Source organism: Diadema setosum, chromosome 18 (genome assembly GCF_964275005.1).
Source record: "Diadema setosum chromosome 18, eeDiaSeto1, whole genome shotgun sequence".
Lineage (NCBI taxonomy): Eukaryota > Metazoa > Echinodermata > Echinoidea > Diadematoida > Diadematidae > Diadema > Diadema setosum.
In genome coordinates, this window is record NC_092702.1 from 36,027,482 (window position 1) to 36,050,857 (window position 23,376).

At 37.9% G+C, this 23,376-nt stretch overlaps 1 protein-coding gene across 1 annotated transcript in view; it reads left to right on the plus strand.

Moving 5' to 3' along the window:
* The first annotated feature begins 21,031 nt into the window (after positions 1-21,031).
* The window catches only part of LOC140241327 (transcription factor COE1-like), a 157,294-nt gene continuing 154,949 nt past the window's right edge, over positions 21,032-23,376 (plus strand). The window contains exon 1 of the mRNA XM_072321055.1: positions 21,032-21,168. Coding sequence (XP_072177156.1) covers positions 21,032-21,168 — 137 coding nt within the window. The remainder of the gene's footprint in view (positions 21,169-23,376) is intronic.

Here is a 23,376-nt window from a genome sequence, read left to right on the forward strand (position 1 = left end):
CCCGCGGGACTCAAACTTGATCCGCGGTCGTTGCAACCCGGCGCAGTCCCTGTGCGGGTTTGGTTGGTGGTAATTGTCAACCCCGTCTTCAAATGCACACATATTTTAACAGCTTTTTTCCCTTCTTCTTCTTATGATGGAACCGATGTGCTATCAAACGTTCCCGGGTTTCGGCCATGAAAATGTGACTGTAATAGCAAATGCTTATCATGTTATTTCGTCTACCTTTCCAGTGCTATTTCAGACGGCTGCATATATGGTAATTACTAAGGTTCGTCGGAATACTCAATAGCAGTGCACAGAAGCTTACGGAGAAACGTCTTCGCAAAATACATTCCCAAATGATGAAGAAAAAAAAAACCCATCAAACCATTATTATCTATCAAAGTTGAGAAGAGCTGCTAACTTAAGGACGTTATTATCATGTAATGTTCGAAGACATGCGATGTATGTAGACCCTGTGGTGAATTTGACACCGTTATTATAGAATATTATTTTGTGGAAGTTAGTCATCAGAAGAGAGTAAAATTGTAACAAATGTCACAACTTTTAAAGTTGTGACAGATTCACAACTTAAAAAGAACAAACACACACACACGCAGATGGTACATGTATAGTAGAATGACTTAAACAGAAAAACAGTGAAGGATCTTTCGTTATTGAAATATAATATGTCTTTTTTTTTCATATCATACTTTGAAGTTGTGTCAATGGCTTATGCATATCTGTTGATATCTAACACAGATGTCGTAATATTTAGATACATGAAAATCCGCGCCTTTTCATAACGGTACATGAATATGATCTTCATTCCATTTATGAGTTTCATGCCAAATAGTAATATGATTACACACCCAACAGTCATTCGAATAAATTAAATAACCTGTTCTTCGAAATGAAACCACAGATAGGGCTGGCAATAGCAATTTCCTTATCAATTCAATCAACATCAAATATTGGAAACGGTGTATTAAAGTAGAATTTGCAATTTGCTTCTCGATGTGGCACAACTTTAGCAACTCACTGAAATCATTAAGAAAATTAATTTGATTTGATAACGTGATGAGGATAGAAATTGAAGAATATCAGATGTGTTATCAACAAAATAATCTGTAGAAAACGAAATTTGACATTTTAACCAATTCTTTGTTTATAGAGAAGTTGTAACACTAGCTAACAATAGCTCGAAACTGCAACATACAACTGTACAAGCACATAATATGTAAATATCATATATTGTGTAAACGCACGCACGCACACACACACGCACACACACATATATACATTATATATATATATATCTCGAGTATGTACGCCCATGATTTTTTATCATGACTACTATATACTAAAACACTGATCGGTTGCAATGAAAACATCTCGACGGAAGAATTTCATGAATTTGAATAACAAAGCAGTACCCGCTGAACCACAGATATATATATATATTATATGCTTATATTTGTCCATTCATTTATCATTACTCTAATGAGGAGGATGTGTGTTTATATAGTATCATGTGAAACGTCCAGTCTTAAAGAGGTCTTTAAGGGCAAAGCATTATTACCGATTGGCTATTCAATAGGCAAATAAATTAGCATTCTGCAGCAGTCGTGATGGTATAGTCACTTTGAAACATTCAATCACAAAGGAGAAAAAACAAAACAAACAAGTGTCATGGAATTCATCACAAAAATAAATCCTACCATCCATTGCTATCATAACATAAACTACGCTATACTCTCCTAATCTACACTTAAACAAAAGTATAATTCATCACACAACAAACCTCAATACATTCAGGCATATTAATGTCATTATAAACCTGGGAGTTTCTAGATACTCACCTTTCCCCCCCCCCCCCAAAAAAAAGTAAACAAAAACTTCAACTAAACTAAAAACAAAGTCCTGACAATGCTGCATACTGCGCTCCTTCAACAAGAAGTAAATGAATATAGTGACATGGAGCTTAAAGGGATGGTACATTTTCGATTGAGATGGGCTTCAGGTTTCCATTTTTTTTATAATAATTTTTCGAGATAACGAGATACTTCTTAGGAAATATAAAATAGCATATAATTTAGGACGAATTCAAAGTTCATTTGATAAAAAATAGTTTTGAAATTGGTTACAACATAAAGCAATCCTAATAAAAGATGAGACCCACTTTTTATCAGGATCGCTCTGTTTTATTCTGTTTTTGGATATCTTAGCGATTTCAAAACCGATTTTCATCAAATAAAAATTTCGAATTCCTCTTAGAATTGCATGCTCTTTAAAGGCATGTACAGTATTGGTGGAGATGAGAATTGGGGTTTTGAACATGGAGCTTAAAGGGATGGTACATTTTCGATTGAGATGGGCTTCAGGTTTCCATTTTTTTTTTTTATAATAATTTTTTGAGATAACGAGATACTTCTTAGGAAATATAAAATAGCATATAATTTAGGACGAATTCAAAGTTCATTTGATAAAAAATAGTTTTGAAATTGGTTACAACATAAAGCAATCCTAATAAAAGATGAGACCCACTTTTTATCAGGATCGCTCTGTTTTATTCTGTTTTTGGATATCTTAGCGATTTCAAAACCGATTTTCATCAAATAAAAATTTCGAATTCCTCTTAGAATTGCATGCTCTTTAAAGGCATGTACAGTATTGGTGGAGATGAGAATTGGGGTTTTGAACATGGAGCTTAAAGGGATGGTACATTTTCGATTGAGATGGGCTTCAGGTTTCCATTTTTTTTTTTATAATAATTTTTTGAGATAACGAGATACTTCTTAGGAAATATAAAATAGCATATAATTTAGGACGAATTCAAAGTTCATTTGATAAAAAATAGTTTTGAAATTGGTTACAACATAAAGCAATCCTAATAAAAGATGAGACCCACTTTTTATCAGGATCGCTCTGTTTTATTCTGTTTTTGGATATCTTAGCGATTTCAAAACCGATTTTCATCAAATAAAAATTTCGAATTCCTCTTAGAATTGCATGCTCTTTAAAGGCATGTACAGTATTGGTGGAGATGAGAATTGGGGTTTTGAACTTTTTGCGAGATTCCAAGAAAACACTTGAAATAGTACATTAAATAGTACAGAGCACCCCATTTTAAGAGGAATTCAAAGTTTATTTGATGAAAATTGGGTTTGGAATGACCGAAACATCCAAAAACAAAGTAAAACAAAGCGATCGTAAAGGTGGGTCCAAAACTTTATTAAAATCGCTCTGTTTTGGATATCTCAGCCATTTCAAAACTAATTTTCATCAAATAAACGTTGAATTCCTCATGGAATTACATGCTCTTTCATATTTCATTAGAGGTTGCTCATTATCTCACACACACAAAAAAATGCTACAAACCTGAAATTAGTTCTCAACCAAAACAATACGATCTCTTTAACACTTCATAGAGAGGTTTCTAAGTACAACGTATCTCGCAAAATGTCAATAGCTGAATCACCTTAATCAATACAATACCATCCCTTTAACACTTATCCAGAACGGGCACTAACACAAACAAACAGACGTGTGAAGGAAAGTCGTTACACATACACACACCCTCACACACACACACACACACACACACACACACACACACACACACACACACACACAACAATGATTATACACAAACCATTCATATATCATAAAAGCCCTTGCCCTCTTCATGTATAGGGCCTACATCAATAAATGAACATGTTGTCCATAATTGTACGTTAGTTTCCAATTTTATACAGATACTATTCCCTTAGTCAGTTGTGAGAAGGAACTATTTATCAGCCCTCAATATTATTACATCTACCTTATCTACTTGTTATGTTCGAGGCAATTCAGTTATCTTATCATTAAAACTAGGGTATAGTACATTTAACGGCATGCCTCACACACGATATTTGCATGACAATGTGTTGATGTCATGACCAGTACGAAGAAGACGGCAAAATTAATAAGGTCCTGGCGAAGAAGAAGATAAAGACGAAAAGACGAGCACCAATAAAACAGCAAGAAAGAAAAGCAGAAGGGAAAACAAAATGGGAAGAATGAACGTCAAGAAGGGAAAGGGAAAGAACAAGGTGAAGACATCGTAAAAAAAGAAAGAGAAGAAGTGAGAGTTACAGCAAGGAGAAGGCAGATGTGTAGCAGAGGAAAAGGATCTGATGAGGGAAGCGAATCTGAGAAATAGAAAGAAGAAAATATGTAGACGAAGTTTGGCGAGATGTGAAATAAAAAAAGATACAAAGGCAAAAGAAGAATGAGAAATACAAACAAAAGAAGATGGAAGTAGATGGAGGAAAGTAGGAGGAGGAGGAAAAGAAGAAGGTGAAGAAGAAGTAAAATCTACGACAAGAGAAAGAAAGAGGAATAAAAAAAAATATCTAATGAAGAAGGTGATATTGAGAAAAAGAGGAAAATATGCGGAAGAGATGGAAAGTTTAATGACAGAATAAGAAAGAAGAGAAAGCTAAAACGAAAGAAGAATAGAAATACAAGCAAAAGAAGATGAAGAGGAAGGAATTAAAGGAGATAAAGTAGGAGAAAAGAGAAATAAGGTGAAGATGAAGACGCCGTAACAAATTCTACGTCTTCAGGTAAACGTAGAGGTTAAGCGTTCTGAGGACTCCTTCTCACCACAATGTACCGCGCTGGGCTAAGGGTCTCTCCGGGTCACGGATCTTTTGAACCACTCTCTTCCAAGGGGTCAACACCGAGGTTAGACAAGGTCAAAGCCGGTCATTCAACTAGCTCTTGGGAGTCACAATAACGGCTGAGCTTGCTGCTTGCCGCAATGTCTGCCCTTCGAAACGATTTTATACTGCCTCGTAAAGTTATTTCTGTTTTTGTTTCTAAAGTCATCTCGATCGTGAATCAGTTGTAAGAGGGCTTCCAGTTGAATGGCATTTCTTTTCATTTTTTTTTTTTTTTGAGGGGGGGAGGGGGAAGGGGGGGGGTCATAGAAATACTAGAAACTGGAAGACGTTTCGGGCCTAGTCATTCGTATCTGTCATTTATAAACTTGGGAATAAACTGACATTTTCAATATTATTTCCCGGATCAAATAACATGCGAGTGAATAACGTGCTTGTTTGTATGTTTGCTCTTTGATATCATACCATTATGTTGTGATACTATACATGTATATTACTTATTACCTTAATCACTGATGAAGAATTTTACCATGTTTGCGAAATTCTTACTTGATTTTGTATCACTAAAATTTGTGTGTTACTGGGTGCGCATCTACATTTATATCCTGTTTTTTTTTTCCATTGCAATATGGAATCTCAAAGTTTTGGACAAATAACCATTTGAATGGCAGTAAAAAGAGAAGCCTTTCTCTTTAAGTTATTAAGAACTTGGCACAGACGAAAGTTAAGATACGTGGAGATCTGAGTCAAATTTGTCAAGGAAATCTTGGCTTAGATTCCCTGGGTTTTTGAAACACAATATTTTCCGTTATCAATCGGCACTTCCCATAATAAGAACAGTCGGAACGCAGTGTTTTTAAGCATTCATGCGTAAGACAATGACGTCAAGTAGTTTGAGATCTTTTGACATTCGGTATAAATTTCCGATAAACTCATGATACTTTTCTGCATATCTGATCATGATCTCAGATGTCTTCGATCTCTGCACGAATGAACTTTTCATCATATTTTGAGTGGGTTATCACTGGCAGTCTCTTTATCTCCCCAGAAAACAATAAAAACAAACAAACAAAGAAATTCTATTCTGTCATACCCACATATCTATCTATATATTATCACCTATCTATCTATCTATCTATCTATCTATCTATCTATTTATCTATCTATCTATTTATATATCTATCTATCCATCCACCTATTTATCTATCTTTTTATCTATCTATCTATCTATCTATCAATTTATTTATTTATCTATCTATCTATCTATCTATCTATCTATCTATCTATTGATCTATTATCTATCTATCTATATATTTATCTATCTATAGGCCCCGTTGCAAGAAAGTTGCAATCAATTGCAAATAATTGCTAATTTTGAAACAACCATTCTGATTGGCTCAGGGTCTGCCCTATTAAGAAGACATGCATGCAACAATGATTTTGATTGGCCAGTGACAATCAGTTGCAAGTTGCGTTTAAACGCAAAGTTTCTAGCAACGGGGCCTATGTCACATAGAATTTATAATTTGCATATACAAATGGCATGTACATATATCCATATATTCAGACAAACAGAGTGAACAGAGTATATGTGTGTACATTTTTGTGTTTGTTTTCGTATGCATTCATTATTTTATACACATGATTATTCAAATCTGTACAGGAATACATAGATGGATTAAACAGCGTATGAGGTGATTGCGACCTCCTTCCCGCGCCCGCATAGATTAGGTCAATTCACAGTCCCTGACAAAGTTGATTTTACTCTAAGGTCGATCATATGCTTTGTGCGATGACAGAGCCATCTACGTGTGATGACCATTACTCAGGTGATTTCTTTGGCAACTTTCCTTGATGCTCCCCCCTCCTCCCATCACAATCTCTTTCCTTATCCTTCTCTCACCCATTCTCTCTATAACTTTTTCTTCCTAGTAGCCTGCCATACATCTCGGTCGCCGGGCGATCCAAGGAAAATTTTGTCTCGTCATCACGCAGAAAAAGGTCAATTCTAACCAATCAATTACAGACTCCTCCCTGTTTTGATCAGTTTCTATTAATTTCTCTCACCTCCGTGGTTGAATGACGAGGCTGAAGAGTGTCAATGACACATATCGGAATTATGGGGGGAGTCACAGAGACACAGATAGAGAGGGAGAAAGAGGGTGGGGTGGGTAGGAAGGGAGGGGAAATCAAGATGGCGGGAAGATGACGCAGAGTCAAGACTAGCGCACACCTAGACTTTGCGCACCGACTGGAAAAAGTACATCAAGATGGTTATCGCAATTTTTGACGAGATTGTGTATTTCATCTCCCCTCCCCTCCCCCCTCTGCCTTCCACTGCAGTTTCTAAATTACCTAGGTATTCATGGGAAATGTGGCATAATAACCCACGCATATTTCTTTGATTGTAAAGATTTCGTGATGAGAGAAGATCGTGCTACTTTCCTCATCAATCCACTGTATCTGAACGCCCCACCATCCCCTCCACTCCTTACCCCTCCACTCCTTACCCTATACCAATGAGTCAAATATGCAGACATTTAACACACAAACCTATGGAGAGGGAATCAATGCGGCATTCAGAGGGTTAAAAAAAAATAGCTCTCCTAGTTGAATATCTCACTTAGAAACATTGGTCGGAGTTGGCATATATTCGGCAGAATACTCATTAACCCAAGTTGTACACTGAGTGAAATCGTCATTCTAATTTTTTCACATGCTCATCACAGATATCAACAATCAATTCCCTCCAATCTACGATCTCTATAGGTACATATCACAAGTTGACTCTTAAAAACACTAAAATGTAATGAAAAGTATGTTTGTCTGCTTATTACAGAGTGTTCGTTTAAAAAAGAGCAGGTATGTATCTTCCAGAGTATCACCTGCACAGCTTAACAAATTTCCTTTCGTTTTGTTTTTATCGAGAAATGCTCATCGTATATTACCTGTGAATGGCGGGGAAATGCTGATGTGACGTAAATTCATTAAAACAACTGAAGTCCATAAGGCAATTCTATTTTCTCAAGTATAATTCACTTTCAGGTAATGAAAATCGCAGAGAAGAATGAAAACGTAGACAGCGGCAATCATTGGGATAAAAAGAAAAAAAAAGTTTACAACATTGGCCACAATGAATTTTGAACAGGGCACCGAAGAATGTTAATGTAATCAATTTTGATTTTCAGATGGAGATTTCAATTACCCTCTGGCTTTCTTATCTTTGCTTTAGCATTGGTTCTACTGTTATGCTTTTTAATAATTTATTGTTCTTCACAATGAACAGATGCGACATTCAAAAGGATTAGTAGTGACTGTCGATGTTCATGCTATTGAACAAAAACATTCCCGACTCATAGAACAACAGCTGGACTTGGTTCAAGAAAAATGGTCAATGATCTTTCATTTTTTTTTTTAATTCTTACCAAACTTGTATATTATACTTCTCTTCAAAATTGCAGAAACGGATTGATAACTCTGGAATGCTTAGCTGTTTTATACAAGGTGGCTTCTTCTCAAATCAAGGAAACATCTATCAAAAAAAAATTGTGCAAGGTCATGGTTTTTAAATATATAAATCATCTTTCCGATACCATCGGATATAAGGAGGCTGACCTGAAGTAAACTTTTTATCGTTTTTTGGTAATGACCTCATGATATTCAGGGCAAGTCACATTTACTGATCATTATATATTTTGTTCAGTTCAATTCAGTTTAATCTATTTCTGCATTCCGGTTTTGATAGGATATAATGTAATATTACAACAGAATTTTACAAAATGTCATAATTGTATGAATTGATCGTACCCATCAATACACATTATGGAGTACAATCATATACATGAAAACATATAAAGAGGAAATATATAAAGCAATGTCAGTCTCAAAGAAACACTATACGTGATAGGACACTTAGAATTAAGTTTTGAGAGAGAAAATATATATGTATAAGATTAGAAATACAGGGGACAATCTTCATAAGCAGAGCTTGACTAAATGACCCCAGTATTGTTTTACAATAAAACATCACAATTTTATACTAAACTTTGCTTGGCTACAGCAAGATGCAGTGTAAATCAATATTAAAGCTATATACTGATACATTTTCAATAACATTGATGATGACGACAACGATTATGATAATATTAATGATGTTAGTATCAAATACTACTACTACTTCTACTTCTACAAATAAAAAATAGTGATAATCATAATCATAATCATATACATCATCATCAACAAACCCCTAAAAGAGAGAGAGAGAGAGGTATATAAAATCCCTCTTATTGCAATGCTGTAGCCAAGGACAGTCATTGTACAACCTTCATTCCCGCTTTTGTGCCACTAACTGGAGTATATCCAAGCTATTCTCGTTGTTAACGTGATTGGCATCATAGCAATGGATGTCAATGTTCTCTTAAACATTTTCATTCTCTTTCTATCCTTTAAATTCTTTTTTTTTCTCTGTCACCCCTCCTCTCCCCCTTTGTTTCTGTCTGTCTGTCTCTCTCTCTCTCTCTCTCCCTCCCTTTCTCTCTCTGCGTCTCTCTTGATCATCATGAACTGGACCCAATGCCCTATTTGTGGCTGAGTGACCCAGAAATCAGTTTCTGATCGTCTGGTCAAAAAGGTTCCTTGTTCTTACCCCCCTCCCCTCTTGATAGTCCCTCCTTCCCTTTCTCTCTCCCCCCCCCCCCCCATCTCGTCTCCTCTCCCTCTTCACCCCCATGCACATTCCCTCTCTCCCCCTTCACTCTCTATCTCTAACTCTTTGTGTGTTTTTACTTGTAAGTTATCAAAAGTTATATCAAACTTATCACTTTTTATAGTATACTTTATATAGAATACCCAGTTTAATTAATGATACATTGCATTCCCATAGTTAATACATCATAATCTCCTTCTGCACTTTGTTTTCTGAGGCAGAAAATGTCGAATTCTAAACACATATGTATACACACACACAGCAGCAGCAAAAACGTGCTGCTAGAATGAATGCTATGTATTGTAATGTCTATGACAGGTGGTAAAGATTGGAATTGCATCAGATTCTAACAGCCAGTAAAAAACAAACAGACAGACAAACAAACAAAAATGATCAGAATTACATTGCTGTATTCAAGCCATGCGACAGATACTGGAATCGCTCTTGTATGAAAGCTTGTTGATCGATCAGGTTATAATGATATGGTGTTCTACTTTTATTATTCTATGTAACATTTTCGTTATACGTAAGGCTCTTTAGAACGAGGACAAGGTCATCTTGAACATGTCAAACACCTGTGAGCGTGTAACATACACATGAATATCACGTAGAGGAAAAACCAACAGCAAAATGTAGTGGTAAGGTGCTGTGACTCAACCGATTAAGGAAATCATCTTCTGATCAAGTAAATCTTGATACTGGCCTATCTCACCGGATTTGTTCCTATAGGTGTTTCGGGTTGAAAGGAGCACAAAGTACCGGGGACAAAGCAGAAAAGGGGAGATGACTTTTTCTTCTCAGGAAGTTGGTGGCGGAAAGGACCGTCCAGAAAATTGCCATGTCATTCGGAGAAGGGGGTCTGTTTCGAGGGGATGAACCACAGGGCGACTTTCGGGTTCGCAGACCCATCGAAATCCCCTCCTGTCAGAAGAGGTGGGCTGGAAAGTTGAAGGCATTCCCTTCAAGGAGGGGTGTGAGTCATGTTTGGGGTCCTCCATCACGACAACGAGCATCTTTCGATGATGACGTCAGCACCTCAGTTCTGTAAATGAGTGTGACCTCGTTTGATTTCTTTACTCAAGTTATGCGCGTTTTATAACTTGAATGTTAATATCTTAGAGGCTCTCATTTGCAAAATTAGCTGAGTGTGGGTGAGTGTGTTTGGTGTGGCGGATTGTCTTAGTATCAGCATAAATGGACAGTAATTTCACCAAATTTCTTCAGTTTTCACGGAGTAATGAGACTTTCAGTCGTCCGCTGAAAAAAAAAAAAAATCAAGTTCCCCGCCTTAATGTTAGCCCAATGTTAGTTTCAGAATTAGAAGATCAGCTTTAGAATGTTATGACATGTTTACCTCAAAAGGTATCGACTTATACGAGCAATTAGATGATTTCTAAAGACTTCCTTCCATTGAATATTTGGAGGGCAGTTAGTGGTAATTACAATTACCTGACAGTGCGGAAGGAGCATAGTGTTTAAATTACACTCTGGGACGAAATGCAGAGTAAGGAGGATGTCTTTGATCTTTAGTACTGAACATATTACGTGATATTTATATAATATCCATATATCTATAGCAATGTCTATATCTGTCTATTAGTAAAGCTGAAAATTAATCATATTGCACTCATTTATCCATGACCTATCCATGCCTAAAATGGAAACATTGTTAACGCTTCGAGCATTCCGCAAAGGAGGTGGGCATTTGATTATAAAGAGATTGAGACTTCAAAAAGAATAAATAACAGAATGTAATTAATTGGTTTAACCGATGGCAAAAACACAAATCCAACAAACACTCAAGAAAGGAAAAATAAAACATGAAAAATTATAACAAAACAACTCTAATGATGGTTGTGTAAAATACGTACTGTAAAAATGTGTTCGTGTCTTGTGTTCATGTATTTGATTTGATTTTATTTGATAAGAGCTTACAGAAATGTACCTTTCTCTCACTGTAGTAAGCATGCTAAATACTCTAATCCACTTGTGTGTGTGTGTTTTGTTTTGTTTTTTTGCAATCCATTGACAGGAGAATTATATATATATACCAAAAAAAAAAAAAGTCTGCTCGCCGTTTGTTTGCTGTTCCTGCGGTTTCGATATTCTTTTCGAAGAACTTTATCTGATTATTTTCGCAATTTTCATTTTCTTGATAAAATCAAATGCCCTTAAAGACAACAGTGTCTAAATTACAACCATTCTTATCTAAAGTTTCTCATATTTCTCTTCAGTTTTATTTTCTATCTGCCTTCATTCTCCGCGCCATGAACATCTATTCATGATGGATAGTGGTGCTTTACAAGTCTTCCTATTATTATTAATCTCTCGAGGTAAACCGGGAAATCGAATGTGATCGTGTAAAAGAGCCTACAAACTTACACAGGTGGCTTTATTATTCTTCATGATATAGAGGGTATAGTAGTGCTATTATTCTCCCGCTAGTGAACCCTATTTTACCCTAGGATGGTGAAAGCCTAGACGCCGTTTTTGATCCCGGAAACAGCAGCAAGGTGTATCACTTTCTGCTCTCGTTTACGACAATACCGCCCTCTTACTGCAACCCTCTTTAAGATTGTGGATAACTCGGCAGCAAGAGGCGAGGTTTGTATCCGGACTGTGAAACCCATCTTAATCCCGGCCATTCTCGCTGGTAATGGCTTCTCGGAAAACAAGTACCGCGTTCAATTTAAGAAGAATACAAAACAAAGAGGGAAAATAAGCCTTCATAAAATTTCGTTAAGTCGTCGTCATTTACCTGTAAGCTGAAGCGTAATGAAGCTGTGAAGTTTGTTTTTGCTCGCGAAGTCCTTGTTTTGTACAATAACGAAAAAAATAATCTCGTTGAATCCCTGCGAGGTATTTCAGCAATCGAAAAAAGTGAGCCACACGATTGCATAATTCTCGAAATGTTACATAGAAGAACTTACCAGCATTCTTCGTCTCTACAGAAGAGAAAACAAAATGGAAGATCATATCGTAATGGTGATATAATTTATTTTGAAGTTTACCAACACAGTGTACTTGCATGTTAGTAATTTATGTATACTTGATTAATCTTGTATATATTTTAAGTTACACTGATGTATTGTAGGTAAAGCTGGTTTGACGTTATTCTGCAATCCGGTGGGAAACAAAAATTCCTTGAAAGAAAATAAAATGCATGTCTTCGTTCAAAGCGATATGTAAGTAGGACCTATGTTGTGTTTTGTCTTTTAAGATAGTGTAACTGTGGTTCTTTTCATAATCAGTTTGTGAATTCACTGAAGTATTGCTGCACTGTCTGTGGGCGATGGTCGGGAGAAGTTAAGATCATTTTGATTTTTTTTTTTTTTTTGTGTAGAAATAACATTTTCAGTCATCTCCACATTTTCTTTATTATTATTATCATTATTTTTGGGTTCTGCTAACACTCTCTGCAATTTCATAGACCTGGATAAAGCCGAGGAAGAGCCTCAGAAGCAAGTGATGATATTGCAACTTTGAGGGGACAGTAAAATAAAATATCTCGAATCATATGCCGCTGAGCAAGGCACTGGTGATCGCATGGAGAGGTGAACATTGCAAAGGCAACACTGCCCTCGTTACGGCCCTGGTAAGACGGTGCATTAAAAGATATGCTATACCTCATCATCGAGATTATGAGCTAATGTACTTGGGTTCCCAATGCGATTGCAGTAACTCTGAGATATTTTCAGAAAGTGATAGGATAGTTTTGCAAGTCGATCGCGCGATTTATCTGCGTTTCTACTCCATTACGCGGCGTAATAAGAATAATTGCGCATCGATCGTAGAAGTCGGGACTATCAATTATTCACAGTATGATGCCAACGTCCGGGAATTCTTTAAATATGAAACGTTTATTGCCCACTTAGATGGCTAATATCTGTGTGGTTTATGCAAACAAAATAAGCGACCAAAAGTAGAAATGAAGTTGAAATCGTCGATCCCCCGAGACCCAAGCGAGAAGTGGCCTGCTTGCATAGCAGAACGCGCGGTGTTTGATTTCTCCGGCGCGATACCTCCGACTGATTAACTCATGAATATTTATGAGGCGCGGTATGAATTTCGATACAAGTTTGCATTTAATCGATCGGTTGAGATATAGGTGAGTTATCGGAAGTCCGGACCCGTGCTCGGGTTCCTGTCTCAAACACGCGCGTAAAATGCAGACGCGTGGTAAAGATATTCATGGCGGGAAAAATCAGTGTTCGGTCGTTTGCTCTCTGACTGCAAAGAACAGTTCCATCCTATGGAATTCATCCGGACAATAAATATTAGAAAGACGGTTGGTAGCGAAGTCGTCAGGTGGTTATACACTCATGTACTGTCTTTGTTTTACGTCCCTTCCCGAATCCTCAACGCGAGAGCATCAATTTAGAACAGAAAAGGGCAATAGAACAAAATCAATTTGTAGCTGAAATGAGATAATAAATGTAAAACGGAGAGAAGGACATTATTGAAGAAAGAATATTTAAAGCAACAGGATATCATGTTCACAAAAAGACATGTAAATTACACAGAAATGGAAAAGATATGAATGGTTAAGGTTGTAAAATAATCGGGGCTAATAGCATGGAATTACGAGATGGAGATGGTTATTATTTTGCTTATAACAAACGAAACAAAAGGTCGGGTGGGTTTATCTTGTTGGAAGCTGTACGGCAAACATGTCGCACTCGATCTCTTCACGAGAACAGAGGGGAATTCAAAAGTGCCCTGTAACAATTTCACACTAATCCAATCAGTCACGGCGGAAATCTAGCGACATTCCCATTGGTGAAAGCATTTCACTTTCAGCTTTCCAATGTGACGTGAATTGCTCCAAGACGGCTTCGGAACGAGCATTCTTGCATTTAAAAGAAATTTGCAATCTTCGGTTTATGGGCCTCTCACAAAAGACCGCATTGCAGCTAACATTCGTTGCCGTTCAACCATTAATTAATAAATGAACAAAAAGTTCAAAGCCTGCTTCAACAAAGCAGGTGCCAACGACTGTTTTAACATCAGTTAGACAAACACAAATATTTATTTAGTTCATGAAGATAACGACAGTGAAGACGATGATACTTTTGATTATGGTTATCATCCATAATTAAGATCAATAATAATAATAATAGCTAGCTATGGCGCTCTTCAAACTTGTTAATAATTTCAGTGCGCTTTACAGACCATTTTTTATCCTGTTTTGGGTGTTGTTGTTGTTGTTTTTTTTCATCAGTTTCACTTCCGTTGCTCTTATGGCATTAACCCTTGTCAAATTTGTCAATCTCAATATAGGCCTACCGTCATTCACTCTAGTTGAAGAATTAGAATTATTTGAATTGAATTGAATTGAATTGAAGAAGGGGAGGTGGTGATTAAGTGTAGTGGTAACAAGAGAGAGAAGGGGGGAGGGAATACGATGTATTGAATTGAATGTGTCTGCATGAATATTTAGGTACATTCATCGACAAAAAAAGACAATGAATTAGTAATAGAAATATTTCATATATTCGACCTTAATTTCATATCCAACGCGCAACAAGAGAATTGAGAAAGCGCAGTAAACCCATGCGTATGATGCATGAAAGAAATCAAGTAATTTAGTTTGACAAACGGCTGTAACTCAGAGTGTAAACACCAAGCATTAAAACAAAAATCAGGAATTAAAAACAAAAATCACATATCATCTTGTATAGCATAAGAGTCAGAATCTAGTTTGAAATATTGACTAACCATTAACATCACCTTGAGAGGAGTAATATGGGTGTCTTGAATCAAAACAGTCCCTCCTTAGGAGATTTGAAGTCGTTAACAGAATTCTAGTGTGTAATACAGTATACTGGAGTAGCAGGATTAGAGGGGTACTACAGTACGTCCCTGTGGTGTGTGTAACCGCTGCAAGACGCCATGGGATGCTAACCACGCATCAGCATTGAGGTTGAAGACCTGCCCACTTTTTTTTTTTTTTTTTTTTTGAAACCAGGAGGTCGGCGTAGACTCATCTCCGTTAGCTCAAATTAGCGGTTGAGGGAGGAATCTCCCAATTTGACCTAAAATACGAAATTGGCATAATTAGATAAAAGCACACCTTACAGATGAAATATTAAACTCTAAACATCTCACCTAAACTGTCGGCAATCGTGATCGAATCATTTTTCTCTCCCTCTTTCTCTTCCGTCTCTCTTGGCTTTCTAATCATTCATTTCATTATTTTTTTTTTTGTTGGTTGGTTCTCATTTCCTGATTCTGTTTTTTGCATTTCTCTCTTTCGTCCCCATCTTTGCTTTCTTCTGTAGTGTTTGAAAAAATGAGAGAAAAAAAGGAAAATAAGATAGAAAAGATTGGGGGAAAAGAGAGGGTGAATAGTGAAGCCGCTAACAACGCACAAGTTAGTGTCACGTTGCGAAACCGAATAGCGCGCCGAGCGAGTTTCCCGCGCGATCGCCCCGACAGAGGCGGAAGAGAAGCGGGGCCCGCGCTCGGTCATAATTTTCATGACAGTCGGACACTGCTCGACGCGTATTTGAATGTTTACAAAATAAACATAATAATTCAAAAGAAGGTGAGACTCTGCATTTGTATATTCCCATCCCCCCCCCCCCAACCCGGAAAAAAAATAATCATGAAATTTTGTCTGTCTGCTGTCATGGTTGAACTCATAAACATCCGTTCACCGAAAACGATGGTGGATTTAACAGAGCCTCACAATGCAACTACGACATGCTCTGTAGTATCCAACTCTGAATACATCAACGAGGTGTGCGACACCTCCTTGGAGTGATTATATATCTTCATAAAAAAGGCATATTATATATTATATCTTTATAAAAATATAGGCATATCATATATGCACATTGCCAGTTGTAAGTGTACAATATTATTATTGCAGCGCATTAAATGAAAATCAAGCTAGATATAAAAAATGAAGAAAGTCAATATTTGATAATGTATTGAATCAGTGCGACTTCTGATCGTGCATTGTTGTCTTCTCAAATTAGATCAATCATAAGATCTTTGGTAGGATACAATTTTTGTTTTTTCTTTCTCTCTTTTCTATGAGTGCCAATACTTCGAGAGCTTGTATGAATGCTGACAGATAAAATTTAGATACGCGATGTATTTGAATGGTACGAATTCTGTGAATTAGAAATTTTCAAGGAAAACTATAGTAATCAAGTTTGACATTCACGGTCAAACTGAAATGAAATCGGAGTTGCTAGATACAATGATTAAATCATCGGAGAAATAGAGTCAAATCGACTAACGTCCCTACAAATATTGAGACCGGTAGAAATAAATCTTGACATTAGGTTAAACGGCTTCTTGAAAGCTGAGGAGTATTTTGTAAGATTAACACAGTAAGAAAAAAAAAAACGCCTGTCATCCCTTGAGTAGATGTTATTTGCCGCTTAACTCACTCAAGCCTCATCTTCCAATAGCTGTCGTGATTAAATAAATATATATTATATATATATATATATATATATATATATATATATATATATATATATATATATATATATAAATATATATATATATACATATATACTCCAATGAGATATATATTTGTCTTAAAATATCTATCTATCATAAGATATAAGAATGTCTCAAATGTATATATTTTCTCAAATATATACTCCAATGAGCTAATACACTCCTAAACATGATAATGGTTAATTCAACATAGAGATTCAAGTATTCGAACTTCATGGCACAATCTGATCACAGGACTGTCTTTGGAAAGAATGATACTCCTGTCATATTGTCATGTTTTATACGTGAAAACGATCAACTTCTTCCAACATCATGTTCGGGTTACCATTACTATGATTGTAGTGTCACTACTTCATATCTGTGATTATGAGAAGAAAAAAAAAAAAAGCAACAGAACGACCGGCTGTGATATCTTTGCATATAACTGACCACCGCAATTCCGCAGTCCAACAATTCCTCAGAAGAGTATGACTTCTATGTCTCTTTCTACTACATTCGGGAGCCCTGAACGCTGAAATGTCTTTCTTCTCCTCAAATGTCTATTTTTCCGGCAACGCTTATTTCTCGTTACACATGACCCATGAGCTCTTCTCACCGCTATTAATAGACCGCCCCTGTTAAAAGATGCGCGGGGGAAATTTGAAGGAAGGACAGGCACTGGAATATCTTCCTGCGTTGTCAGATGGCGGTCGGTTGCCTTCGAACTGGATGTCGAATGATTATTCGATGCGAGCCAGCAAAGCGAATTTCCGTCCTCGCGTTGCATTCCCACCCAGCGTTCCCGTGTACCCCTTTTACCGTCTACCTCGTCTGCCCCACTTCTTCCCTTTCAAAATATAACCCCCCCCCCTCCTCCTCCCCCTTCATTAACTTCTGTTTCTATCGAGACCGTGCTGCCTCCGAAGCTGGCTATGCTAAAAGGCATGGTGGATACATGGAGCTACAACTCCATGGTGGATATTTCTCTCTCGACGTGGACTGAACTTGGTTGAGAAGAAGCGTTTTTTTACCCTTCCGCGGATGAACATGCACTGTGACGTTCTAGATTCGCATAAATTCATCTCAATTTGCCAGTGGGAGCTTTATAATATTTTCTGCGATTTACACAAGAGTGTTTCAATTAACAACGCGTCAGCCAAATCCACTTCCATTGTTGTATCATCGAAATTGGCATGGGCTAGTTTGCGAACACTTTTTTTTTTTTCGTGCGTTGAATAATCTAACGATTTTAAAACCAGAGAGAGCAAAATACTTCATATAACGAAATATCAAGTGAAAAACTCATGTTCATGACAAGCTATTTTACCTTTTTAAAAATAATACAAACTGTGCAGTTAAGTACATATTTTCATACTTCCAAATTTAAGAAGTCTTCACTGAAATATTTTAATATCAATAAATATTTGAAGCTATTAAGACGTTGAATCATGGATAGAAACTATTGCTTACAAATGATACAAATATACAAATATATATATGTCTCTAATTGTTAAATAGAAATTACATGTTAAAAAGACTAAGAGAAACGCTTTTTCGTTTGTGTTACAAATGAGATTACCAAATGCAGATATCGAGTCAACTATCTCAACACAAGCTTCGTTTTGAAATTCATTCTGACATGTATCTCAGTTTTATGTTAGGAGTTCATTTTTTTTTATCATGTACGAAAATGATTATGATATTGAAAATTATTGCTATGCCTATTATTTATAGACAAATTCGATCATTTATTAAGCTCCCGTTGTTATCTGTTGGCGAAATATGAACATTACTTCAAAGCCGTCACTGAAATTACACAAAAATGGAACAAACACCAACTTTACATTCGATGAATATGAGCGAGAGCGCTTTCATAAGGAAAGAACAGTCTATCATGTATGCTCATTCCCGAAAACATTTCTCTCCCCTCCAACACCCAGTTCTTCGCCCCTCCCCCTTCCCCCTCCCCTCTCACGTCCCCCTCCGAGCAGCCCGGAGCGTCTTAGCTGAGTCGAGATCCTATCGCCCTCTCTCTGCGATTTGTGGTCAAACACGGCGCGAGCGAGGAGGCAGCCGCTGTGAACTTAGCGCAAACGAGCGAAAGAGGATCCCCCATCTCTGCCGCAGCTAGCCCGCTGCGATTCAAGGGTAATCCCCCGTTAACACGGCGAGGGGCGTTCATCCGTACAGAACAACGCTTGTTACATTCCGTTCCATTGCCATATGCACACACGGTCAAGCTCGCAGAGCATAACACCGTATTCCATCTGACTGTCGTCCACCCAAATATCATGAAACATACATATTCCTATTACATCTGTGTTTTGGTATACATTGCCTGAGTGTTTCTCTTCATTGATACGCTAAAAATTTGTAGTATGGCTTTATTGACAAAAGTCAAGGGTTGTCAGAGTTATCGTGGTTGGGTATGCTGTTCTGGTCTTTATAATAATGCATGATATACCCATAGTTTATGAGTTTCTGAGGACAGTGCAAAGTGTGGGTATGTATGCTATGAAAATGATTTCGCAGAAACAGACTCAAATATCATGAAAATACCCCCCCCCCCAAAAAAAAAAAAGAAAAAAAAAAGAAAAATGCTGGTAGGTGATGGAGTGATGACTGAAAGTAATGTTGATTTGTTCAATTCAATTTGTTTTGCTCAGGCAACATTTTTCTTTGTGTCAGTGTGTGTATGTAGTCGAATGCGATAATGCATGTGTGTATAATGTGCGTGTGAATATAATTATGTGTTTTATAATTGGTGTGTATTAGTAAATTTATGCTAATGTGGAAAAGAGGAATTGCAGGAAAGTTTTATCAATACATGACTGCCAGTGAGATGTGCATTTGAATATGGTGCAAAGAGAATATGGTAGCACAATGTAGGGACGAGAGAAGCAAACACAGAGAAAAGCGGACAGTGAAGTGTTTTGAGACAGCAACTTCGGTGGAGATGTCATTTTCTAATTCGTGCCGAAACTCAAGCAGAAAATAGGCACGGATTACGCTCGCCTGATTGGCTCCATTCACATTCCGCGCATGCCATTAGCCATATTAGGCAGAACTGGGCGGAGCGCGGCATGCTGATGATGCTTCGTGTGGGGGCTGCTAGGGCAAGACCCGCGCGCTGTGTTGGGAAGGGATGCGCCGAGTGTGCGAACTCCCTAAGGATTCGAGTCCGGAGGGACGATCACAGCTCGACAGCGGGCACTTGACGGGAACAAAAGGCGGCCCCGAGAGGACAGGGGGAGGCAGAAGTCAGGGTAACGGGCAATAGGAAACACTCACCCACAGCAAGTCGTGCACGTGAACGTTGGTTGGGCATTTACTGTATATCACATCTGAACAGCCGTTTACCCCGAAACACTAACTCCTGGCAATCAGAGAAATATACTGACAGAGGGGATAACACAATACCGGTACAAAATCGCCCTCCCTGTTGTCATTCACTTATATACTCACCCACGACCCTCTGGTCAACTTACCATTTTTCCAACCCTGTTACGTAGTAACTGATGTCGGTGCCGTTATCCACGTGTTTTATCTGCATTAGTTAGTCTGTGCACAGCGGTAGAAGCAGCGGCTTAAAGCATCGTCTGCTGCATTCAGATTACCCAGTAGAACTGTGAGAAGAGAGCCTATCAATTGCCGTTACTCTAAACCACCGCGACTTTTACACCCAACACCATTGCTCCGCCAGCTTTACCAAGCAGCACGATGCAGCAACAGACTGCGAGTCCCAGGAGCCAGTAACCAGACAGCGACAAGTGGCCGAGGAATCGTCCCCTAGCAGGCCGCCCAAGACCGCATGCGAGCTTGTAAGCGTCCCGCGCGGGCCCTCTTGAAGCAGCAACGTCAACTCTCCAAACGCTCACCTATCGCCACGCCCGCGGTTCGGCGAGCCAAAAGGCCACCGTATACGTACCCTTGTCTCCCCGCAGACCGGATCGCTGATACAGCAAACGAGACTTTTGGGACCAAGCAGGCAACGCTTTTTCTTAGTCTTCGTCGTCGTCTCCGACAACCACTCGGCATTAATTGCCCAGAATAATAATTCAACACCTTCCACACTGAGCAGTATTTTTGGAGACGCATCAAAATAACGTCTCTTCATCCTCGACTTTTTTTAAAGGAACATATTAGCGCCGGCCTGACGAAGTTGTTGTTTTTCGGCCGTGGTTACCAGCTTTGGATCCGCAGACAGTTTGCTAAACACATGTTTGGGATTCAGGATTCGTTGACGCGGGGTTCCACCAACCTCAAGGAAGAACCGATCATCAACACGGCTCAGGTGGGGTCGTCGGCCGTTAGAGCCGGCTGGATGCAGCCCGGCATGGTAGACCAAAGCGCCAGGTAAATAACACCTTAATAAACAACTTTATTTCCCTGCCTTTTTAGCTACTTTATAAGGCTTTGAAGTACCTGCAAACACACACACACTAACAACCTCAACTCAAGAAAAAGACAAATGGGCATTTTGTCAATTCAACTGTCGGAAACCACCTTTCCTTGCCACTATGAAATGTAATAATTTCTTGGTATCTTGATTTATAACAAAACAGCAAAAGCGACGAATAACTATTCTTTTGTAATTGCCTGGCATTGCTCGCGCTCGGGTATCCCAAATTTGGCATTGCTCAGAGTAATACTTTGTCATATCTACAAACTTCTAAAACAATTTTGATATGATGCCTGTAATCATGTTAAATTTCACTGATTGCTCATCACTGCTTGTAACTGGAAAATTGTTTAGAAAGCCCACATAAACAATTACTGTGATCATTGAATATTTGTTTACCTCTCTGATTAACTTACTAGGCCTATTATACCACTGACTCTTCTAGCGGTGATATTTACGCTGTGCGAAAATTCAGCTGAACCAGAACCCAACAGCTGCAACGTCTGATTATACTTCTGACATTTAATAGGACATTACTACTGTTTTAATGTTGTTTGACAAGTCTGCTACTACCTCCACTACTACTAGTACCACTTCTTCCGTTCCCATTCTTAAAAGCACAAATAATTTTATTTGTGCTTTGACAAACCTAGCCGTATACTGGTAACTACAGCTGCTTCTCCTTCTTCTCCTACCACAGCTTACAATGAACTTCTATTCTTCTGCTACTACTGCCGCAACAACGTTTTCTGTATTTTGTTTTCACTTACCACCTTACTGCGTTTCTACTACTTTACAATCATGTGTGAAATGAATGGCACCGTCTTTCAGTTTGCTTTTCCGGGGGGGGGGGGGGGGGTAGACAAGTGTAAAAGTAATTCAGGATAAAATTCTGATCTTTCAGTCTTATCAGTCTTATCTTTCAGTCTAGGGCACATTCTTAGCTAGATCAAACATCTTATACTTCCACTTAACTTACGCCAATCTTGTCGATAATGTATGTACTCAGTTTGTTATGAACACACAAGAAAATATGAAAATTGAGACATATAAGAAAAGGAGTGTATGAGTGTCTTCGAAAGAGTTACTACAGAGGTACAGAAACATGTCTTATTTAGTAATATGATGTCATTCTCGTAATTGTCCTGTGCTGTTTTCACTCATCGATGCTTTGTTCTGTTGTAAAACATTTTTCATCAACATTGTAATTATGATCATTTAGGCGCCACTGATTTATCAAATTATGACTTGCAGAATAATTTTGAACCACCATGCATTGAACAGGCAAAGCTTATGAGTTAGTACATTATTGACATTGTGTTCATTTTGGGGATCTACCTCCAAATGCATTTATGTTTACACGAGGACTGATAATAACATTCTTATTTAGTGACACGCAAGTGAAAAATTAACCGAAGATAGTCAATTTTATGCTATTTCGTTTCATAACTGTTTTGTTGACATTACCATCTAAAGACAACTGTAAGACGAAGTCTTTTACGCGCAATATATTTTGTGTAACAGCGCTACTGCCTTATAGCATTACTGAGTCACTGCCTTGCCCCCAAAGAAAATGTAATGATAATTATATGCAAAGCTAATGAAGGGAATAACAATGTGCCGAAAAGAATGTTCTCAGGTTTAACGAGAATACAATGACTAAAGAAAAACTATATCTGTGGAAAAGCGATACAGAAATCTGATGCATCATCGTCGTGCAGGATACGTTTTATCCATCGCATTGTCATGAAACACGGTGCAGACGGTTAATCTTTTCTCCTTCTTGATGTCAGGCGAGGACCTAAGACCTTTTAAAATATGGTTACACTTCGCATTATTTCATCCACCCCTCATTTCCATTGCTTCTCTGCTTTTCTGTGTTTCTGGATAGACATATATATGAAGTGTCAAACTGCACGGACAAACACATTAGTAACTTTAAAAAAACACCTGTTTGCAGTCGATAACTTTACGACCAGAACGAATGGTTGTGAAACAAAAAAGGTGTGTGTATGGTGGGGGGGGGGGGGGAGAAAAATGGGTAAATCGCGCTCAACGAAAAAAAAAAAATAAGGCAGTGCATACAAAGAACTTCGAACAACAAAGGCTAAATGTTGTGTTGATCTGGATGGTTTCATGCTGTTCATACTCCAAATTATGGT